Source organism: Mustela putorius, unplaced genomic scaffold (genome assembly GCF_011764305.1).
Source record: "Mustela putorius furo isolate JIRA1106 unplaced genomic scaffold, ASM1176430v1.1 tig00003845_pilon_pilon_pilon, whole genome shotgun sequence".
Lineage (NCBI taxonomy): Eukaryota > Metazoa > Chordata > Mammalia > Carnivora > Mustelidae > Mustela > Mustela putorius.
In genome coordinates this window covers 38,813,957-38,838,426 of record NW_025421998.1, presented here as the reverse complement: position 1 = coordinate 38,838,426, position 24,470 = coordinate 38,813,957, and the positions used below count along the sequence as shown (strand labels likewise).

The 24,470-nt window shown below is 41.0% G+C and overlaps 1 protein-coding gene across 1 annotated transcript in view; it reads right to left on the bottom strand.

Moving 5' to 3' along the window:
• Positions 1-6,154: 6,154 nt before the first annotated feature.
• Positions 6,155-24,470, bottom strand: part of DYNC1I1 (dynein cytoplasmic 1 intermediate chain 1) — a 266,491-nt gene continuing 248,175 nt past the window's right edge. The window contains 2 exon segments of the mRNA XM_013064191.2: positions 6,155-6,839; positions 23,457-23,582. Of these exon segments, the coding sequence (XP_012919645.2) occupies positions 6,729-6,839; positions 23,457-23,582 (237 nt within the window). The 3' untranslated portion in view covers positions 6,155-6,728.

The window sequence follows — 24,470 nt, the reverse complement described above, 5'->3', positions numbered from 1 at the left end:
GCTGTGTGACTTCACTTCTATGAAGTTTAAGAACAGAACAGGCACAACTAATCTGTGTTGACAGAAATCAAAACAATGATTGCTAGAAAGGACCACAAGCGTATTTCCCTCATTATTAAAATGTTCAGTATCTTGTTTTGTCTGCTGGTTATGTAAGTGTACATAATTGTTACCCAAAGTTTGTTGAACCAAACGCTCCCTATCTGTGCATTTTATTGTATGTGAATTATGCCTCAATAAAAATCCAAAAGCTTAGGGGCGCCTGGGTGGCTCAGTGGGTTAAGCCGCTGCCTTCGGCTCAGGTCATGATCTCAGGGTCCTGGGATCGAGTCCTGCGTCGGGCTCTCTGCTCGGCGGGGAGCCTGCTTCCTTCTCTCTCTCTCTGCCTGCCTCTCTGCCTACTTGTGATCTCTCTCTGTCAAATAAATAAATAAAATCTTTAAAAAAAATCCAAAAGCTTAATACTTTTTCTCATTTTTATTTTATGTATAATTTTTAATTCTCCCTCTCAGTGCTCTAATTGGGAGCATCAGATGCTTTTAAGCTCATCTTCAATTGCTGCTGTTGTTACTCTAAACTGTGACTTCTTATTGAGCTTGATGGTGAGTTCGGGAGCCTGTTACTTTCACAGATAAAAGGTTAGTTGGAAAAGTCAGAGGAATGACCTTCATTATATTAAAGGGTGAAATTTTGAAATATGTGCATAAGGGTTTATAAACTCAGTGCTTTCCGCACACTGGACGGAAGAAGCAATTAGTACAAGGGCCCTATGATTGGCAGCGTGTGGTGCATCGAAGGAAGAGTGAGGTGGGAGAAATGGGAGTGGATTAGCGAAGATTAAGTAACAGGATATAAGATCAGACAGGAAGTGAGAGTCAAGTCATACAGGGCCTATCAGGATTTTGCCTTTATTCCAAGAGAAGTGAAAGCCTTTTGTGTGTTTTTGTTTTTGTTTTTATTGAAGTCCAGTTGACCTACCGTATCAGATTAGTTTCAAGCGTTCAACAGAATGATTTGACATTTAATGCATTATAAAAAGTTCACCACAGGAAGTGTAGTCACCATCTGCCACCATACAAAGTTCTTAAAATATTACTATATTCCCTATGGTGTACTTTATATTCCCATGACTTAAGCCATTGGTATGCTTTGAGCTGAGTTCAATGTGGTAACCGTGTCATTGAGGCAGCTAGATGGGGAAAAGACTGAAGAGGTCAAAGGTGGAAGTGGGGAGGTCAGGAGATAATTGCAAGAATTCATGAGAGATAATGATGCTTTGCCTAGGGCAGTGCATGTATATGTACTTACTCCTAGCCCCTTGTCTTAGCACACAAACTGCGTGACTGAATGTATACTCTATGGCTCTATTGGAAAGTTTCTCTCTTTGCTATCTTCCAAGGTCACCCTTAAACATGGCTGTAATGTAGCTGTCATCCATTCTTAACTTTCTCCCACAAACTGAGCCAGCCCATATGTAAAACCAAGCTCTGACCTTTTCCTCTTTTTTCAGCCAGTCATACAGAACCCACCCTCCCCACATATGACCATATACGCAAGCATGGGAAAGGAGTGCTGGTGAAATTCTGTTGGGTGACATCAGGCTTCTGGACTCCTGGCTTGTGCAGCTTACTCATGCCCTCTAGTTCTGCTCAGGTGTACAACCTGGATGCACAATTTCCATCTTATGGAAGAGGTTTCTTCTGGATCCAACTTTATAATTGGTGAGCTGACAGGACTAGACTTAAAACGGGCTATTTGGATGTCTGGTATCTTCATATTTTCATGGTGAAGAGCTCTACTTCTTCTGTGACCCAGTTACATGCCAGGTGCTGTTTCTCAAAAGTCACATAATTCTTTGCTTCGGATAGCTCAGCTTTCCTTTGGAACCTCATGGGCCACTATTACAGATTTCCTTCAGGGCCTTGCCGTTAAGTTGCCCTATCTTTTCCCACTGGTGACACTTCTGATACAGCATCTGCTGGTTGAAGGGCTCGGTGGAGCTCCTTGCATTGCAGTTTTGATCTACTGCAAAGTGCTTTCTCATTCTGAGCCCCACCCAATGCCTTGCATGCCACCTGGTAGAACTGAGTATTCCAAGATGTTGAGTGTTTTGCCTTCAGAACCTAGAGAGGCCTACCAGGTGCTTTGCTTCCTTGTGTTGGGAATTCTAAGCCCCAGCACTTTTTCACTTGGGAAGGGGTATCCCAACATGTGCCTAACCACTGGATTCCTAAAAACTCCACGGAAGTAGCACTTTCTCAAATCTTCCTTGAACCTATCCCCCCCCGACCCGAGTATATATACCTTACTGAACTTCTGTTGCATTAGTTAACTCTTGTTTATCCTGCCTAATCAGTGTGTTGCCATTGATGTGATGGGTTGATGTGGTGGTCTATGAATTTCAGGCAAGTCCAGACCTATTTAGAATATGGTGGAGGATAAGAAGCTAACAGCCCTGAGACAGAAGTGTAAATGAATATGTTCTCTTTCCCAGGTAAGTACAAACTGTTGCTAATCTTATTACATAGCTGGAATAGAAAATAATGCATTTGTCGATCAGCCACATACCATGTACCAGAGGCCTTATTAATCTGCTCCAAGAAAGATGTGACATATGACACAGCAGCTATGATAAGAGCTCCTGTGGGTTGAGCTTGCACGACTCTGCAGTCATTCTTCAATATCCATCTAACTTATGAAGCGGCTAGATGGTGTCCTAAATGGACAAATTCTAGAGACTACCATTCTGCATCTTCTAGAACTCTGAGAATGTCACTAATGTCCACCATATTCCCAGCCCTACCCTAGGATGTAATTCTGCTTTTTATTTACCATCTTGGTAGGAGGTGGTGAGAGGTATGGCAGTTTCAGAGATCTCCACTTGGCCTTCCCTTCTGTATAACTCTTACCCTAGAAACCAGGGACCCAATGCCAAGTATGTTAGTTCTAATTGAACACTCAGAATCGGGGAAATGGTCACTGTGTGGGTCCATAGACCCACTGAGCCCCTTGTGACCTCGGGTTTAGTAAGGGCTTTATTATCTTACCTAGTCACTGTAAGTTACCATTCTAACTGGGGACTATGATACAACTTTGGGTTTCATTGTGAACCTAGTATCCACTAGTTCTCCAAGTATCTGGTTTTTCTTTCTGTGTTATACATTGACCTGAATGAATGGCCATAGATCCCTTTGGGGAAGGACTGAGGAGATCATCCCAATATGTTTGCCAGGGTGTCCTTCCTGCTACACAAGATACCTCTTCAGTCAGTGGGTTCTAGATCAGAAAATTGGCCCAGGTTTGGGTGATGAGCAGAGGATTATGATGTTCTATTGAGGTAACTGTCTTGAGCCGCTTGCTCCCATTTCCTTTTCCTTTTTTTTTTTTCTTCCTAATTTGTGCTCCTCCATTCCTTTTTATGTTTTCAGTTACAGATGTTAAGCACCATTTGAGCTGCCTGTTTTGCCCTGACAATGCCACATTCTGTGAATGTGTAAAGCCTCCTTTGCTGCTGCTCTGCTGTAGGTGGCCATCGCAGCAATTGTGGCTTCCTGGTTTCTGGGGTTCCCTGCCACACCTGGCCACTGTTACTCCAGCGTGTCGTCATCCCCATAGATACTGACAAGTCCTGCTCTGTGACTGTGTCTCCTACAGTCAGCCCTGGCCTGTGAAGGCCACAACTAAAATCCCTTGAGGTGCTTGTGTTTTTCTATCTCTCTGCCGATGGTGTTGGTGAAGGGTGTGTGCTCTGGGCCTACTATGTAACATAACTCTGGGGTGTGTCTTCCGGCTTTACCTAATATTTCTGTTCTAAAATAACCTACTTTCAACCTCTTTATGACTGTCTGTACTACCAGTCAGGGGAACTCAACACCTTTTTCACTTCAGTAAATGTAGGCTACAGGTTTTGCAGACTTCTGAGACCACTGGAGCAACCGCCCTATCCCTTGGAGTCCTTGCCAGAGTATAAAATCGCGTATCTCAAACAAATGGCCCAGGTGAATTCTTGCTTATCCAATCTTAAATTCTGGCTCCCTTAAACCCCTCCAAATCCAGTCTCAGTGCTGCTTCCTTGGCCCCTAATGGCACTTGTTCTTTTTTTTTTTTCTTTTTCTTTTTTGTTTATTCATCAGAAAGCACAAGGAGGGGGAGAAGCAGGCTCCCCACCGAGCCAGGAGCCCGATGTAGAACTAGGTACCAGGACCCGAGGATCACGACCTGAGCCAAAGGCAGACATAGCTGACCGAGCCACCCAGGTATGCTGGTACTTGTTCATTTCTGCAATTTTTTTGGGTGATTTAGTCAGTCTCTTTGCTCTCTCACCAGGCCAGTTTGTCTTCTCCAGACAGATAATGCCGGGAGGGCCATCAGACAATGATGTTGGTCTGACCCTGAGAGAGACGGAAAGATCGGAGGGAGGGAGGAAGGGAAGGAAGAATGATTAGTTTTAGACAGCAGTACAGTTCCAGAAAGTTTTAGCAATGCTGACAGGGAGTCCTTGAGCCAGTTACCTCTCAGAGAAGTCTTCATCTCCCAAGAACAGGCCTGCCTCAGTCAGCTGAGAGCAGCCCATGGAAAGCATGGCCTTGGTCACACATGGTGCTGGATCTCAAAGCAGAGCAGCAGGGGCTGTCAGTCAGGTATGCTGTTTGCAGTAGGAGATGAGAAGAAATTTTCGTGGCCACCACATTCCATCTAGGACATGAGCTGGAATGACCTGAATGGCTATGGACTGGCTGGGGAGCTCTCTATCCACATGGCCACTGCATGGTCACCTTGGGCCCATGTGTGGCCTAGAGGTCTCAGGATGGTCGTACCTCTTACACAGATGGTTGTACTTCTTGGCTTAGGGACATGGAGTGAATGTGCTCAGAGACCAAAAGGAAGCTATAAGTCTTCTCATAACCATGTCCTGGACCCCAAACAGCATCACTTCCCCCATATTCCATCATTTATACCAGGTCAGCCCAGACTCCACAGAGAGTCTCAGACTTTTGGAGACTAGCTACCACAGTGGGACGTGTATGTATATAAACTCATGTAATGTTTCATTTGCTTACTAAGGTGGGCTCTGGTCTTTTCACTATTTGATCTTTACTTGTGGAATCATTGAGAGTTTGGTCTGTAATAGCAACTCATGGATTATTGAATTATTCTTGGTCCTTTAGTGTAAGCTTGAGAAACTTTTGTTCCCTGCCCACCCCCCACCCCCGGTACTTTTATTGGCTTGCTTTTAAACCTATTTAAGAACCTCATATTTTATCTTTCAAAATTTAATTCCTGCCATCAAAGAGTTTCAGTATCTATGTACCATAGGGCACATAGAGCAAAAGTATGCCATTATTTTTAAAAGAAATCTCATGGTTCAAGTCCCTACCACCAGAGCACCGTGGAGATTCTCTTCCTGAAAAGCTGAAAGTCTGTCTTCAGTTGTTTATCAGACTCAACCACTATTTATTTGAATTCTCTCTAGGCATGAAATGACTTTTGGGGGAAATTTTCTATTAAAATTGTTTATAGACATATTTCTTAGTCCAATAGCAATAAACATAATTTTGCTGGTGTAAATTTTTTAAAAACTTGAAGGAATGTGCAGAACATTTGGTATCTGTACACCATAACCTGTTTTCCTTACTCCCAACATTTGAGACCGTCTTTGGGCGAGAGTAGCTCTGGTGAAGGAGAATAGGGAAAGCTTTCCAAAAAACCGCACACGTTCCCTCGTAAAAATAAAACCGGAGTCTTGGTTTAAGTCCAGCCAGCTGGCTGCCTCTGAGTTCATTATCAATCTTTAACATGGCCTTCACATATCTCCCCCACCCCCTTGTCAAAGCAAAATTCTAATCAGGCTTTTCCCCAAGCAAAGGTTTTATCCACACTGGGGCAGACCTGGCTTGGAACATTTTATTGGCAATACTGGTGTCATATTCAGGAACCACAGTTTTGTTGGACTGTGTTAGCTTGAATGACAAGTATCAGTGGTCAACTATATTTGAAATATTGTTAAAGTACCTAGAAATAATGGGCATTAAAATTCATTCCGTTCACTGCAACAAACCTCTAAAGATTTCTTGTCCTCAGTAGAACCGGCATACTGTGATTGTTATTTGGAACCTAATGTAACCTCAGCAGCAGCAGAGACAATGCAGTCCTCTCATTATGCACATGCTCTAGGATCGTTTATTTTAATGCTTTCAAATAAATATGTTCCATGCAGCACACCACAATAAATAAGGAGCAGCAATGTTCTTCTAGTAAATCCATCCATAACGTGAGTCACTATGTAAAACACTACATCTCAAGTCTTTGGCCCTGTACCGTATCACGAAGCACACCACATCTGCACCTAATCATATCTGGCTTCATATGGATTTAATAGGACTATGCCAGAAGTGCATGTAAGAACAAATTTAACCAGAGGTTTCCAGCTATTAAATACAGCTACTAAGTAGTTAAAAGGCAACAACTAAACCTGTAAAGCCTACACCCCCTCCCCCATTTTTTGAGACAGAAATATAAAGACCGAAATGCTCTGGTGAATGGCAGGTCAGTGGAAAGCGGGGTGGGATACATTTGGAGTACTTGGAGCAAAGCCGGCACAACAGGACACCCAAAATGTCTCGCAACACTGATACTGAATGGACACGGAATACGAGTGGAACTGATGGCTGCAGCACTGAGTTCTAGAAGGTGAAGGTTGGGGTTGGGGTCAGGGTGGTTCGCTTCCACTAGGCAGATAACTCAACGGTGCCTTCCTCCTCACTGTCAGCTCTGTTAGCGCGAATCTCCACGAGGGTCCTGGCAAAGCGGGTCCATTCGTCATTGTGGGGGACTGCAAGCTGCAAAGCAAGGGAATAGAAAATGGTGAGCAAGTGTCTCACGGGCCAGGAAGCCTTGAGGCCCGCCTGACCATTCCTCCTGAGGCAACCGTCTCTCCGGTCTTCTTCCCGGCATCAGCCCTGAAGAAGGACAACCAACGGTAAGAGGATAGTGTCCCTCTCAGAAGAAAAATCACTTGTGGCATTTGTAAAGCTTTAAAAAAGCTTACGTAAACCATACCCTGACAGTAGCCAGTTAAAGCACTTTCAGGAATGAAATGTCATCCCAAGAAGACCAGAGTTAGAGCGAACCCAGCAAATACAAACTGCCCCACTGACGGGATGGAGAAATAACTGTGGGATTGCCTTTACCCTGACCCCTGACCCCTTTTTCACAAGTGTGGCTAATGCACTAAGATGCATGGCAAAAATGTACATATACGAAGAAATCTTACTATGAAATAATGATTTGGCTTTTTCAGCAAGATCTTCTGTTCTAAGTCCTTTACATGTATTAACTCATTCCTCACAGCAACCCTACGGAGGGAAATATTAGTATCTCCATCTTACAGAAGAAGAAATCAAGGCACAGAAAGACGAAATCATCTTATTGAGTTTGCACAGCTAACAAGTATCAGTGCCGGAGTTCTCTAGTTCCAGGCTCTGCTTCTCTAGCCAGGATGTGGACTGATTCACCAGAAAGGGGGCATTCTGTAATTTCCCAAATACTGTCTTCTTCTCTGCACAATTCAGTGAGGAGAAAACCAACCCCACCCAGTACAAATTACATGTATGAATTTTGTTAGCTGATTTAAAGAATAGTAGTTTCTTTACATAGCCTCCAAAGATGAATTGCTTAAAGATAACCATGCAAATGCTTGGAGTGGAAAAGAGAATTATTTGAAGATGAGAAGCAGGACCAAGTAGAATTCTGAATGCTTTTATAGAGAATAAAATTGATTTAGACTGTAGAGTGATTTTCTTGGAGGACTGCCCTATAAGATGGGGTAGCCCATCGATAGGTACCCAGAGTTACACCTATTCTATAAACATTAATAACAGTCACCTCAATAGACATTTTTGAAAAGAAGCAAAGAAACTTAAGTTTGTGATCAATTTTACAGCTGAAAAATCACCCACTTCATATAGAGCCAAATGATTAGAACTTTAAATTTTTATTATAGGGATCATATCCTCAGATAATGTCTAAGACAACTTTTTGGAGGCTGGTACCATCAGTTGACGTATATCCTGCCATTAGTTTTCGAGCACTAAGGTTTAAACGTTTCAATAATAGAATTCTGGAAATGATCTTCAGGTGGGGCAGTAAGTTCTTCTACTTACTTTAAGAAATGTAGTACCAGTAAGAATTCTGCTTTGGTCATATGAATAAGTTTCTGAATGGTTAACTACTTCCCCAGTTATTGAAATGAACCTAAATTTCTCCTTAGGCAACAACGTAAGTTCACAATAGTATTGAATGACAGTTACCCCTTTGCTCAGTCCATTTTCCCTACTTTGAGCTCTTTTCCTAGGTTCCACTATTCTTTTTTCTCTTCAATTTTAGAAAATACTGCACCAGGGAAATGAGGCATCCAAAATCAATGCTACAAAAAAGCGAACAAAAAGCACAAGCAGCAAAGGGTTGGTATCATCTTTATATGAAAGAATAGGCCCACTATTTTTTTCTTTTTCTCCAACTCCTCACCCAAGTCCTTCCAAAAAGAACCACAACACCAAAGCCTAGGGAGAGGCAAAGCCAACCACGATGGCATGATTATAACTTTTTCTCGTATGAGGTGAGAATCAAGCTGTAACTAAGGCACCTCAGAATTTCACATAATGTGAAGTATTGGGGAAAAGCAAGCCTTCCTAATAACACGTTATACAGTATGTGATACAGTGTAGCGCTCTAGGCGTCTGGCCCCTAAACCTGACACTGTATTGTTGTTGAAGAGGCACAAGTCTGAATTAACATGATGCCATAAAGTAATGCTTTATTGATAGCAACATATAGGAACTATATACTCAAACAAGAAAACAAGTAAATATGTTTTACGTAGTTTCATGCAGTAGGAATGGCAAGACCTTTAAAAAATGATACTGCTAAAGATTAAGAAACATTAAGGTTTGAATGTGTGCCCGGGATATCATTGGAGACAGAACTGAGTACCATTTATGACATTATAGTTTTATAGCTAACTTTTCAAAAATGAATTCTATTAAATTTAAATTTTTCTGATGAAAAAACAAGAAGTCCCTACAGTAGATCTACCTTTTCCACGGGGATGGGAATAGTAATACTATAATACCAGCACCTGTCGTAAGAGTTCCTAGTATTCTAACATATCTTGTCCTCTTTTTGATCTGTGAAAGTTTCATTGAGGTTGGAAATATTAGAAGTTAAAAAAAAAAATTCTACCAAGTATTTTCTTCTCTAGAATGTTTGCTTTGGTTCACAAACAAAACCACAATAAAAAACATTCCAGAGAAGAACACAATGAAAACACAATTGCTTCTAGAAACTTAAATTTACCTACCTCATCCTATTACACTTTCTCTTTTAGTTGGCTATAAAAATAACCCAAGGTGATTGTAATGTTAGATTTAGAAGGCGAACTGCACACTGCCCCACTTTTAGAATTAAGTATCACCATCAGGAAGCACTTTAAGTATAATCTTAGCTTGAATGTGCGAATGTGTATTCACAGGCAGTTTCCACACCCAAACTAATAATTTTTGGCATCTGAATTACTTGTAGGTAAGATCAAACAGGCGTCCTACCAAACAAGAAGACCACTCCTTTCACTTTGTGTCTGCGGCTGTATGTGGCATCCATTTGGAGAGAACCGTCCTTCTCATCCTTGGCACTCCTGACTTTTGTCACCTGGTTCTCTCTGATTGGCTGCAAAGGAGGCTTAAGAGCATAAACTTATTGGAGACTTTCTCTAGGAGACTTTTAATCCAGTAATACCTTAATCATGAAGTAGGAAGATTCTTTGTCCATGTTCCTCAGTTAAAGAATAAGACTGCTGTCGTGTTCCTCTGACTAGCACACAAATGTATTTAGTCAGTGGGGACCGGGTACCCACGCTATGCCTGGCCCTGTGCTAGGGATTAAAGGGACAGCACTGAATAATTTTGGCACATGATGACCGTGAACAACAAGCAAAAATGATCATGTTTTATTGGGTCAAAATGTGTGAATACAGGCATAGATGTGTTTGTTGTTGTTGTTGTTTTTTAAACTTCACCTACATTCCAAACATGAATAGCCTGAAATCGATCTTCTTATAGTGACAAGTGCAACACTTCTCGGTGTGGGTTATGTGTCAGGCAAGTAGCAGGGAAGCAAATGGCACGTTCATGCAATGGCCTCAACATCTCCTTGTGTTTCTACCAAGGCAGTAAAGGCTAAATCTGGAGCAAAGTAGTTCAGGATAATTTTCTAGCAATTTCCATTTCACGATAGGAAAAATACTCACACAAGTTTTTAATCGTGATGAGTAATTTCAATTGATTAAAAAAAAAATAGAAGCATTGTGAAGGAAATCGCTCATAGTGATAGCAAGGGACTACCATAAAGAAGGGCTTCTAAAACTTGTCCAGTATTGCACTGAATCAGAGTAGATCTGGAGACATTTTCTGCCTTCAGATTCATCTGCCAGAGTCCACATCCTAGGTCAGGGATGATTCAGATTTTCCCACTGCTTCGTGGACAAGGTGCACCAACAAGCCAGTTCACCCCCCCACTAGAAGAGTTCTAATTTTTGCTAAGTGTATAAATCGTTTTTATGCCATGAGCACTCAGAGCTCTGATTCCTGAGATAATACAGTCGTGGTTCTAAGAGTGACGACCTATTATAGATATGATATGACCCTATTTTTACAGCCAAGGGAACGAAGGACAAAGATAGTTTCTGAGGTAGCAATTTGGCCCTAAGGAGGAGGTAAAATGAAGCTCAGATTTGGACAGGAGACTTAAGTCCTGTTCTCATCCTGGTTACTGGCAATGGTTGGGCACTTAACCTCTCATTGCCTCAATTGTAAAATGGGGATGATGGTGTCTGACCCATTTATCAACAGAGATGTGAAGAGGATGAGAAAGGTAATCTAAGGGAAGAAAATACTATGAGTTCATCATGGAATAGTCATGCGTTCTTTTTCTTTAAAGTGTCACTCAGATTGAACATGTTCCTAAAAACGATCTCTGTAAGTGGCACACATTATCAATTCAATAGCATTTTTGTGGTTCTGTTTTTATTTTCTTAAAAAATTAATTCTGATGTTTACCACATTAGGACATTAAGGAACAAGGCACGGACCTCTTTTAACAGGTGGGGAAGAGAAGAACAGGTAGCTCAACGATTTGCTGAGGATCACATGACCCTCCCCCCACACAGAGGAGCCCCGGGCTTCAGGAAATGGCAGCGTACCGCCCCAGAATGCCTGGCAGGTAATGTGTTTTGAATCACCTGCTAAAAGATTCTAAAGATTGTATTTTATCTTCTAGGATTCCTGGGAGATAAAAGGTCAAAAGTAAAAAGCAAAAGTGTACAAAAGTTGTGGAAAATTTATGAAAATTGATTTTAGTCCCCTCCTTCCTACTTCCGAGGCCACATGGACCTGCTTCCTCCCTGCCTGAATGGAAGGGAGGGGGCCCCTAGCTCCTGCCCAGCCTCTCCCCCAAATAAGTAGTTGGCCCAACCGCCTGGCGTCCAGCCTGGGCTTCTCATGCACTTAAAGGGAGGCAGAGATTGCAGAATGACTGCATTCTGAGAATGGGGTCAGGGTTGACTTTCTCCACCTCCACGATCGGCCAGAGGGCAGTTTCCCGTCCCTGCTTTGCACTTATCTCCTGCGTGTGCTTATGAAAGTGATGTTTTAACATGTCTGATCATAATTTCTCCATGTGTGAGAAAGGAATTTTGAGACTCATCCCCAGGACTGCTGTAAATAGTAAACAAGCCCCCCCACCCCCCAAAAATATGATGGGCTTTTAAGCACAGTGCTTGGCCCATTATAAACCCCATGGAAATGATGTTTTTTCTTATTTTTCCTTAATGCTTATTCCCTTCTCCATTATTTTTGTTATTTTGGCTTCTTTTCTTTCTTCACATTTTCTCCTTTTCACCTATATAGAGCTGCATTTTTTTTTTTTTTTAGAAATATTCTTTATTTTTGTTACATTTGATTTCTTGAAAACCCAAGTAATTTCCTAAGTGGTCCTACTTCTAATACTAGCCAAATTTCATGAGCTGGGTATGGGGGAAGGGTTCTTTCAGACCCCAAGAAAAATTCCGTCAGAGTACTTTTGATTGCTCATTAAAAAAAATCAAATTTTAAGCACAGTTCTTCACAAATACACGAGTACACATATATGTCAACAGATTGATGCATATTTATCTCTCAGATACGGCCAGTGCAGAGTTCCCGAGGTGTTTCCTTGGTAGGGCCCTTTCTGCAGTGGGAGTACACATTTTTAGCTCAAGTCCTAAGGCTTTGTAACCGCTGAACATGCTGTTAAAAAATCAAATGACTTTTTATAACCAGGGTTAAATACACAAATATCATTCATGTGTCCCTTTTTATAAGCACATGGCTAACAATTTTGAACAGTCCACAGTCAAGCCTCCCTCATTTGTTAGTAATTTTAAAGGGTTTATAGTACCTAGCAGCTGATTTTAAAAAGCTGACTTATCTGCAGTGACTCCTACCAGCTCAAAGCCGAGTTCTTTACAGTAAAACTCTGTCTCAGGCATTGTTTATATAAAAGTAAGTTAATTAAAAAAAAATCTTGGACAATTATTTGGAAATTTCCAAATTATTGGAAATATTGAAAAACTATTTGGTGATTTCAGTTGGTTTTTCCAATATATTAAACGTGGCAAGCAAATAAGACTCCAGATTTCCGAGTAAGCACTCCATGGATGTCTATTTCATCAGCATCTTTGAAATCTTTTCATCAAACCGAGTCGTTAAGAAAAAGTGTGGGACGCTATGTTAGCCATGGATGCTGAACACATACAGGACAACTCACCTCCTGTACCTTACCTATTTGCCTAGGAATTAAAGTTTCCTATTAAAAAGATATCTTACGAATTACCTTTTCACTTAATACGCATTGATTTTTGTTGTTGTTAATGCATTTACAGAAACCGTGGAAGTGAATGTGGGTTTCCACAGAATGACTGCTAAACCCCTCTAAGCCTTAAACAGTTTTTTAAAAGTGCCCTTTTTAATGCCCCCCCCCCCCCCCCAGTTCAGGAGATTGTGGACTTACTGGTATACAAATACACATTTGTGTTGAGAGGAAGCCGGTATTTCTTAGGACAATTCCCTTTGCCACACACACAGATGGAAGCGAAGTGGGAGGTAGCAAGCACTGAAGCAGCCGCTGGAATGAGCAAGCTTACTCGCTCCGCATAAATACAGGCCCCACTGTATTTAACTCACGGGGGAGTCTAACAATGGATGAAACCACGGACCAAAATTCCAAGCCAGAGTGCAGTGTGCAGAGGGGTAAATGCGCTGCAGTGTTCTACCACAAAAAGATACGCTGTGTGGTAACTTAGCATTTAGAGCCCTTCTAGGGAAGGCTGGAGGGAAGGGTGGACGTCACATTAGTCTCCACGCTGTAGCATCTGCCCTTCCCAGTCAGTACGATAAAATTTCTGTGAAATTTGGCAGCACGCAAACCTACAGTAGTCTGATGAGATCCGACTATTTTTGGTTAAGAAAGAAAGAACCTATTTTATTATAAAATCCTATCTAAGGGACCTATCATCTACCCGTGAAGCTGCAGATCTCTCTGCCAAAGTTCTCTTCCTAGGATCTTTAAATGAGTGGTTAACTTTTATAGCATGTTTGTTAGAATACCACTTAAAAAAAAAAAAAATTCATTACCACCCAGTTAAGGAAAGAAAGGTAAGACATAAAATCAAAAGTAAATAGTAAAAAGATGGGTCTCTATCATTCTCAGTAAGCCAGAAAACATCGAAGGAAATAATTTATTTTAAATACTATTCCTTAGGGAAAAAAATGTTCTTCATGTTAAAATTTAGCATTATAGGAAGCACAACAATGGAGGGAAAAAGAAGAATCACAGCTAAACAAGAAAGAGTTAATTTACTAAGGCCTGTGATGATCTTGTTCACATTTGTATGAAAGCCTCATCATCCTTTCTTCTTGAGAAATCTCTTAAGTGTAATTTTTTTTCCTGTTATTTGGACCTTTCTAGTCCTCTGCCCAAAAGATGGAAAAAGTGCTAAAAATATTGGCTGATGGACAATAATGGAAAATAAACTTTGTAAACTTCTATTACCACTCTTTTTCCATAACAGAAAAGATCAGGAAAATGACAGGGGGACGACAAAGGATGTGCTTGCTACTCAGGCTGCTCTGTCCTATTAGCTGACTAAACCCAATCCCCTTTCCCCTCCTGATACTATTAACTATAGGTTTTCTAGTAAATTCCTAGCAACCACTGCATCTAAGCAGTTTTGACAAAAAAAGAAAGCTTATTGCTAAACACCTTAAAAACATTTACTAAGGTAATAAAAGAAATGTCATTCCCTCCTACTGAATGTTTGGGCATAAAAGAGGTATTTTTATAGTGTAGTTCATGATTTACCATATCTATAGTGTCCAAAAAAAGCACAATGAAAAGGAAGCATTTTTCCAGTGGTTTGACAACGATTTGAATCAACTGTTAGGCTTTCATTACTCTAGTGGCCAACTGCTCACTCTGAAAAGCGCAGGAGGGTGAGGGACTGGGATCGGGAACGGGGAAGGACGAACCTTCTTTTCCCCATATATTTTCTGTATATCCTTGTCTGTGCAAATATAGTGAAATGGATTATTTTTCCTGCCCATCAATCTGTTGCCAGCTTGGAGGCTGCACTGTGAATGCTTCACACGATTCAGCATTCCCTTAACCTTCAGCTTCCCTATGTGAGACAGTGATTCCCCCAAATGCGGATGGGGCGTCTTTTCTGTGCCGGGCCAGGTCATCCTGGTCAAGCAGACATTCCGTAAGCATCTACCTTGCAAATGTTTCTGTGGACGTGGCAGTCTAAACATTACAAAAACCTTACTGAGGAATGTGATTAACCCAAGGAGGGCTGCCAAACTCAAAACAAAACAAAACAAAAACCAAAACCAGTTTTTTTCTAAGTCAGAAGGGTGGCTGGTTTTTAGGCGGCTAGAAGATGTTCACTTTTTACCTATGGGTCCTGAATACTAAGACAAAACTAAAATATTTCATCTAAATGTTGAGAAACTTGAGCGTGGCTGCGAGAAGGAAGATCTCAAGGAATGGACCGCTGATGAGTTTTATCTGCCATCCTAAAAAGGGAGTGCAAAATTTCTTCAACAAGGTTAAGCTCTGATATTTCCTAAATGATAAATAATTCATGTTTTAAAATGTAGAAGATGTTCTGAAAGCTGACATTCCCCGAAATTCATGCAAAACTTCTTTGAAATTAGAATAGGATGATTCATTCACTTCCTCACTTTGCAAGTCCAACCAATATAGCATATAAATATTTACACGTCAGCACGCATAAGCAGACACGCGATTCCGTAGCACACACACTCCTGTAACCAACAAACAGCCCCCCGTTTCCGTACAGGCCAGCGTTAATCCGGCCTCACAGATCACTGGAGCAGTTTCATGCTCAGCTGGTCTAAGCTGTGATTTGAGGCTACTGTTCTAAGCAGTAATTTTTCAAGATAAAATTTAGCAGTTTTGAAATTCTAAAACTAAACACAATTTTGTCAGCCATAAAAAAAAAATTTAACACTATAATTAATGACTCCTTCAAAATCCCAAACTGCTATTGAAGATGACAGTTTGAAATCACAGAAGAATCATAAAGATGATTAATTATACAAACTGGTACTTGTTTCAGAAGGTTTATATTCATAGGCCATTTATCACCAAAATGGGAATATATGAATTTCATTGAATATTGCAAATTACTATGCACGCATTAATTTGGTTTTTATAAAATTAGATATTAGGGTTTTCTTTTCATTGAATCAACTTCTCCATAATACATAAAGTCAGAAGTATTTTCTTATCAATCCAGGAAAAAAAAGTGGTTTGAAAAGATACTAATCCTATAAATTCATTTTTACAAACTAATGTACCTGAATAAGCACAGTATTTATATAATAATTAGTTTAATTATGGTCTTTTACATATATAATTGCCAAAATGAAAGCCACTGCTACTACATTCACTATAAGATGAGTAATTATAACGTTAATTGGAATTAATAGCGTTTTTCTTTTTCTGTTTTAAATTAAGCACTTTTCCTAGAAGACATCAAGTTAATACTAAAATTACAATCCTACATTTTAACCAAATTATTTAATTTCAAATACATGTAATTTATTATGACAAGGAAATGGATTAATATATTATTTCAGAGTAGCTTATTTTAGGCAATTATATTTATTAGCACCCCAAATCTGCTCAAATAGGCCTTTGTGCTTTTGACTCCACTGCACAGTGTTGTGGCTATGGCAATAAAAATTCAGGTAAAAACTGAAAAGTCCCATTGAAAATCCCAGTGCTTTGTTTTTGTGTCATCAGATGTCTAGATAATTAGCGACAGAACTAAGTATCTGAATGTTTGGGCACCACACAATAACTTATGCCAAAGTCTTGGCTTTTCCAAGAAATGTTTGGCATCTGCTAAAGAAAATAATATTGTTTATCCACTGAAGAATAAAGCCAGCACTTGCAAAGACCTTCGAGAATCTTGGGGTGATTTTAACTGCACTTGGGGAAGCTGAGCCCAGCCCCGCTCTCTGTTCCGGAGACCACCGCAGCTTGGCCGTGCTATCGCGGTCGTCCTCAGCGGGGGCTGCTGGCCTTCCCAAAGCACAACAATTAAATGAAGTGATTTCACATCCAGTTCTTTCTCATTAAGGGACTCTCACTTGAACCCCCAAATCACAGTGTAACTTTGCATTTTGTGTTCTGCGCACCCCTTCCCCGTGGAGGGGGATGACTTACACTCAGCGCACAGACTTCTCCTGGAAAACGGATGCAGGTCCTGTTCTACTGCAAACAAGAAGGAGTTCACCAAGGCAAACGGTTACTGCCTAAGTGTAATTCACTTAAAAACCAGAAACGTACTGTATTTATTTTGTGTCACTCAAATTCTTTTGAACTCCCTGCACTAACCGTTTATCAGATTCCTCTATATTGAACTGCTCTTTAAAGTGCAGGAGAGATGGCTCATCAAATCTCTTTCTTCTCTCCGTCTGCTAGCTGCCTAGGAAGCTGCTGGAGGCACTCTTCAAGAGTCCTTGTGCATTATAGCTGGACCGCCATTCTGAAGTGTCTATCGCCATAGGCCCTTTTCCCTGTTGGGATCCTAAATAAACTGTCATCCTGATTTTTCATTTCCTCTCTAAAGTACAGTCAGGTGAACATTTAAATCATGCTTTACCTTATTAGCAGGTACCTGTGATCTCTCATATTCACCTGCCTTTTTCCTTTTCAAGAATTTTTCAAGACCCTTTTAATAGAGTAACAGATGCCAACTTTACTGTATTTACTGAAATCTGTAATTAAATAACTGTTCTTCTTTTAGCCCCCAGCCAGTCGTGTGAACCAAGTGATGGGAAGTGTGGCCCCAGTAGCGGGTTACGCTGTAACGACGAACGCATGCTCTCTTAGGCCATCAGCGAATGGGACAAGCAAACCAGTAGAGCTAAGGGAGCTGGGCTTTAGTTGTCTCCTCAGTTCGCTTTCCAGTTGCCATTTTCTTTTCCAAGTTCTGCTGTAAGCTGAAAATGATTTTGGAATTTTATCATTTGACTACTGTAGAAATATAATCAGGGATTTGAAACTTATGTGTATTTATCACAACTGAAAACAAAATCTTCCCTGGAAGAGGTTAATGGAAAAAGAAATAACAGGAGGTGGAGGATAAACTGCTTCTTTCAAAACTGGAGCTGCAAACAGCATTCTAACTAATTCAGATAAGCAGCAAACATAGTTGTTAGGGGATATTTATGACAGCCCATCTGTGTGACAGCACCGAAGCATTAACAATAGCAACGGGCTTTCTAGAAAACACATCTGCAAGACAGACAGGTAGATAGGCTGACTATCAATCATCGGGACACGTGAATAATTCTATCCTCACTGGCCCATGTGCTATTAAAATCAGCTCCATGTATATATAGAAAAGCCTGCTATTCAGTAAAGGAGCCATGGCTGTGAGTAATTCTTATTTTTAATCTTTAGGATATGTGTGTTCACACATCATTAAAAAAATCCAACAATGATTAACAGCTCTCTCTGAGTGCATTTTGAAGCGGCATCCACTCACCGTTTTCGGGTTATATTTGTGGTTAACTTATGACTTGTTATCTTATCCACGTTTCAGTTAATTGAATGGGATCGTGCAACCCCACAGCAAACAGACTGCATCCCACGGTGTGAAGAAGAAGAGCCTCAAAACTTATTCAGGAGCTGAGCTCATCTTTAACTTCACATCTTAGAAAATGTAAATGGTTCATGCAACCACTGTCCATTTTAATAACTTTGAAAGTGCACAAATAGAATAAAAATTATAGCCAAGTAATAAAAGGGGTCTTCTCTTTCATTGAATTCACATAACTTCCATTTATGCTAATAGGAGTTAAGCACCTGCTTCGCAAAGAAAATAGACCCCTACCTGTGAAAATAAATGTGTACACTATATTTTCCAGATACAGTGCTGAAATCAAACAACCAAAAATGTGTGCTATATAAACAAAGCATCATGTGGCCTACCTGGAAACATTGCTGTTTTATATTTTAACCTCATCAGTCACAGGCCCCAAGATATGACTCATGCCTTTGCCATTTAAATGTAACAAAAAGGAAAAAAGGGGTTGCAGCGGCAGGTTGGGTGGGTGGGGGAATGGACATACTCAATCTGGTGATTTCAGTGAGCTCATACACAATCCTCTGTTTACCCCTTCAGAAGTTCCTAATAAATTGCATCAGTAAATCTGGATTCAGGCCACTGCTCTCTGCCATCATCTTAAAAGTTATGGAGGATAATTGTGCATAATAGAAGAGGGCATGATCATTGGCGGGGGGTGAGGGGTGCTGTGCTGGGACTCCCTGCGGCAGCTGCAGCCTCAGCTGGGACAGGAGATGAGGCAGACGACCGTTAACGACCAAGGACACCAGAGTCCCTTTCTGCACTGTTCTCCTGGTTGAGCGCCAGGTCTCACAAGAAGCATGTCTACCTGGACTTGAGTGGAGACATCTCCACTGACAGTTACAGAAGTCTCTTACCAGGGAGTTCTTGATGAGGGTATGCCAACGGAGTGGCAGAGAAAGGCTGTCCCTCCCCACTCCAGCTATAGCAAGCAGCATAGGGATCTTTCCCCAAACTCTTACACCTTTGGTTCAACTAACAGTGTGATCAAAGCAAGGGTATGGGGAGGTGAGTAACAAGATCTTGTACAGTTTCAGCTCTATTTCTATGGGCCTCATGATGTTTATAACCTGCCACCATTGCTATTCCCATTCAACATTTTTTTTTTTTTTTTTGCCATACTTCCTTTTTTCCTCCCAACCCCCCTTCTTCCCTTCCTCTCTTCCTTTTCTTTTAGAGCAAGAGGTGAGGAAGGGCAGAGGGAGAAGGGGAGAGAGAGAGAATCTTGGGCAGCCTCCATTGCCCAGTGTGGAGCCTGACAACCCTGGTTGATCTCAAGACCCTGATGGATCTCATGACCCTGATGGATCTCATGACCCTGAGTTCATGACCTGAGCCGAAACCAAGAGTCTGGTGCTTAACAGATGGAGCCACCTAGGCGCCCCACACATTCAACATTTTCAGATGGTCCAAGACACAAATAGTAATAAGATCACACAACATGTACTACATAGGACCGCATTTCTAAAGATTGCTCCTTTCTCCCAATGGTCTAGGTCAAGGCCATCATTTCTCATTTATGATTTGCATCTTGAGTGGGATTAAGAGCCATACTCTTGTGGCAAAATTGGCTACATAATTCTGCAGGGCCCAGTGCAAAATGAAAATGTGGGGTGCCTTGTTGAAAAAGTTCTTACCAGCTGCAGGACAGTGACAGCCAAGCAATAAAGGAAACTCAGGGCTCCTCTACTCCCCGGGCCTGTGAGATGGCACAGGTGACACAACCATGAAGCCAACCTCGCTGCTAGAATAGGACCCTGGGGAGACGAGAGCCTGCTGCCTCCTCAAATCAACCAGGGACAAATGAATGTGGGGTCTCCTCCCGCAGACAGATGCCTATTCAGTGTACTGAGGTCTCAAAGAAAATGGATCAACAAAGTATCCTCTCAAAACTACCATTTACTTTCTTGTACAGATTGTATTATAAGGCTTATTTAAAACTGTTTCATCTTCTTTCCTAGAGGGTTCCATAAAGCAAGATTTTCCATCCAAAGGCCAGCATGACCCTGGTGAGGGGTTCAGTTTTAATGGGGACCAGAGCACCAATTCTGAATACAGATAATGGTAGCACAGTCTCCTGGCAATTTGATCCCCTATACCATCTTTTTTCTCTTCCTCTGTATTTTCTCCTTTTTAAATCACTTCCTGCTCAAACCCCTTCCCTCTCGTCAGCCATGCACCAGCCTTAGATTTGACCTCAAATTCTAAATGGGGCCAGCTAGCTGTGAAGGCACTCTGTCTGGCTTTCTGCAGGTGATTTGGAAGGCTGAGGAGGCACTGTTCAGAGGGCGCCCTTCTCTTGTAAGTACAGCTATGCTCTGTCAGTTCTAGGCTGGCGAGCGAGACAGCAGTAATTACAATAATGGCGGCACTTGCCCAAGAAGTGAGCTACCACCTCTCGGAAGTAGGCATCTGCTCAGCTCCGCTTCCCGTTATGTACATGGAGACTACAGAGTTCGCCGTGAGAGATTTAGAATAGGTTATACAGAGGAGCAAAGACAAAAGAACTTCTCCCCTTCACCTTTCCCCAGAAATAAATAGCTAAATTTGTAAATACCTCACAAAAGTACGTAGGGGGAAGAAACCAACTATAGTTAAGATAAAATTATCTTAACTCTGAGTTCTTCTGAGTCATAGATGGCTTTGTTTATGACAAAACCATACAGAAAGAACTGTTAAATGAAATGGAAAAAAAAAAAAAAAACACCACCAACAACTGTTAAATGTATAAGCCTATCCTGATTTTTTGGCCATTCAGGGAAGGGATAGAAGATTATATAATATTACCTACTCTCAATAAAATAGTATATCCTTTTTCTTCCGGGTAGTGGATTTGTAGGGATAAACAACCCTACAAATTGTTTGGCCTATTATGTGGCACAGAGATTTTTCTATAGCCTGTCTAGACTCCAGACAATAGACAAGACTGGCCTATAGCTACAGACATTTCTATAGTCTGTAATATCACTTAGAAAAGTAAGAGCAATAATACAGAACTGAAAACCAGGCTGACCTGCTACTACAATAGTAGAAATACGAGTATAACAACACTTTACAATTTAGGAATGAGGGTAGCAACCCAGGGAGAAGTTTTAGCAGCCACGTATCAGCCAAAGCAACTTATATGTCCTCCTAAAATATGAGTCATATTCAAGTAATTCTGCCCACAAGCTATAAAATCACTTTATTACAGAAAATTCTGCATCTATGTCATATCCTGTTTTCTCATATGTTGTAACTTATATGTTACATATAGACTATATACATAATACCTGTGGTCAACATATAGGCTTTCAAAAGGCCTTTCTTGAAACAAACCAGATTGTTAAACTATTCTACTTCTCATCCTTCTTGGACAAAACAGTGAAGGCTGCATATGACCGTAAGAAAGTTAAGGGACATGATGTATAATGCGAAAGGGAGGTGGAAAAAAGAGTTTAAATTTCATCTATTTTCTGCCCTTTCATTTCTGAGTGTGTCTCCACATCTGTTTCTCTCCCACAATTACACTTGTTCTAAACAAAAGAGAAAGAAAAAAGAAACCTTGGGTTTGTTTGTTTTTTTAATATTCCTCTTCACTAGCTTTTTAATTTTTTAGTAAATGAACTGATGAAGAGTATTTGTTGTTGCTTAGGTTTATTTTGATGGAGACGATGAAAAAGGTGCATTGACTACAAAGAATAATCATTGAAGAAAATGTTGCCTATCATTGAAGAGAATATTACACTTTCCTATGTAGTAGAAATAAACAGGCAATACTCTCGATGCAGAGGGTATTCTCTTGCCCAAAGACTCCAAACTACGTCAAAAGTCACAAGACCATTTGCACCTTCGCCACTGGGGATGAATATTAACCGGGTCTGTTGCTGTCGGGATGACTCAGCTTGTAGCATCAGGAGTCATCAAGGGGTTGTCTCATGAACTAGACAACATGCAGGAAAATGCAGAGATTTTTCTATATTTTGCTTAGGGTTGTACCTCCCCAAATGCAAACCTCCCCTCTCTAAAGTCCTTCAGGTTCTCTTTCTGGCTGAATTAAGAGCAACAACAACAACAACAACACCTATTCAACACAATCGGCTCCACCATCCAGCAGTCTACAACGTATCATCAAAGGTCCCAGTGTAGAACCAACCATCCGGGACGGGACAGCCACAGTTACAGAATGCCAACCAAGGAAACCATGCAGGCCCTTCCCTGTGCGATCAGCTAAGCCCCTCCACCAGGCGGGCACAGAGTACTGCCTACGTCTAGGGTGTTCGACATCCAAATGTGGTATATTCTCCCCCCTGGAATGCAAATTCTAGATTCATATTACGCCAGAATAGCATTACACAATGCTCTTGTTGTGTTTTGCTTGAAAGTTCAATATTTTCTTTGTCTTTAAGGAAAAAAAAAAATTCTTTAACCTCATTGCAGATGAAGGTTTTTGTCAACACTTTCCCACGTAGTAAAAATAAACAGATAATGTCTAAGTACAATTAATTGGTAATGTAATATTAAAAGCAATATAAAAATTTAAAGAGATTTATCTGAAATAAAAAATACAGATTTTTTTCCCCCTTTGATAGGTGCCACGATCTTTAGGAATACTTCATCTATGTAATAAGATATACCAGAGCTATATATTCCATATAATAACTTTGAATATCATAAAAATGGTACCAAATTCTGATTCTCCTCAGCCACTTCAGTACACAGGTGGCGGAAGCCAGCCATAGCCTCAGCCTCTTTAATTGGCTACATGTTAACGGAAGAGGGACGGTATACATTTTAACCCAACATCATGAAAACCTCTGTTTGTTTAACAAGTTCAGAATCCAATGCTAGCCTGATGAGTGCAACAAATTCATTTCATTCTCATGAAATTGTTAGGAAGCGCCACGCCTCCTCACAGGATAGCTGGGAATTCGACAGCCCTCTGAAAGAGCCTGAATCATTAACTGAAGTGTCCTGTGTGTGGAGACAGAAGACCAAATTAGGCCCTAAGGAAGTCTTACCAAACCCCCACTGAAGTCAACTGCGATTTGCTAACGCACTCAAGCGGGCTCTCATGGCCCACAGGTCCTGTCAGTAATTTCACTAGGTCTTTAAGCCAGACACACGAGTGAAAAACAAAAACCCAAAAACATACACACGCACAACACAAACACCCAAACCCACAGAGGAAAAATATGTGTACCTCTCCAATGTCATAGATCCAAATACGGCCTTCTGAGTCTCCAACGGCAACTTCTTTGCCACCTTGAGCCCAGCGCACCCGGTTCAGGGCAGAAGCCCCCTCAATGGCCACACTTGCTGTTGGAACCTGCCAACAGCAACAAAGAATCTGAGTGAGAATTTAGATATACAAGTTTACAATGATACGTTTAACTGGGTGAGTCACCGCTGCCTTCATGTGCGTGAAGTAATATGCATCCCTTGCCCAGGGGTAAAAAAGGATTCATTGTTCTTAAATCATATGCTCCACTGAATGAAGGGGTAGAGAGGAGACACTTTAACACACAAAAAAAAAAAAAAAAAAAAAAAAAAAAAAGAAAGAAAGAAAGAAAAAGAAAAGAAAAGAAAAGCAGGAGAGTCTTTTCCACAGTCAATGGGCAGCGAGTGACAAATATTTCTCTGGATTACGCAGGGTGTACATCCAACATACAAACACAGCAGCTAAATACGATACTTCTCTATCAGGTCATGATTTATGGATCAATGGAGAGAGAGATTTCAGGATTTACCAAGATTAAAAATACTGTAAAAGGCAGAAAGGGGGGCTTACGGTGGAACCAAGGTCATATTAATGTGTGTCTTCAGGGAAAAAAAAAATATGTATTGATCCCTCAAAACCTCCTCGGAGAGGGGATGATCAGAAGAAGAAGAAAAAATTCAGGTGGCAGAACTTCAAAAGCTTGACTTTTCCTCTTTCTTTTTTCTTTTCTTTTCTTTTTCCAGTTTTCCCCCTTTCCCGTCAGTACCAGGGTAGACGAAGCACTCTAGAACTTTGGAATTGCCCCCGAGGGGATATCCTGAGAGACTGCAACACCTTTTTGTAGAAGAAATCTCCCATCTCCTCCAGTCAACACTGAAGTCTGCCATTGTGGGCAATCACTAGCACACTCTTTATTAAAAGGACCCAGAGGTGCTGAAATGGAACCTGCAGGATTGGATACAAGAACCCTTGTTATTGGGAAAAGATGTTCGTGGG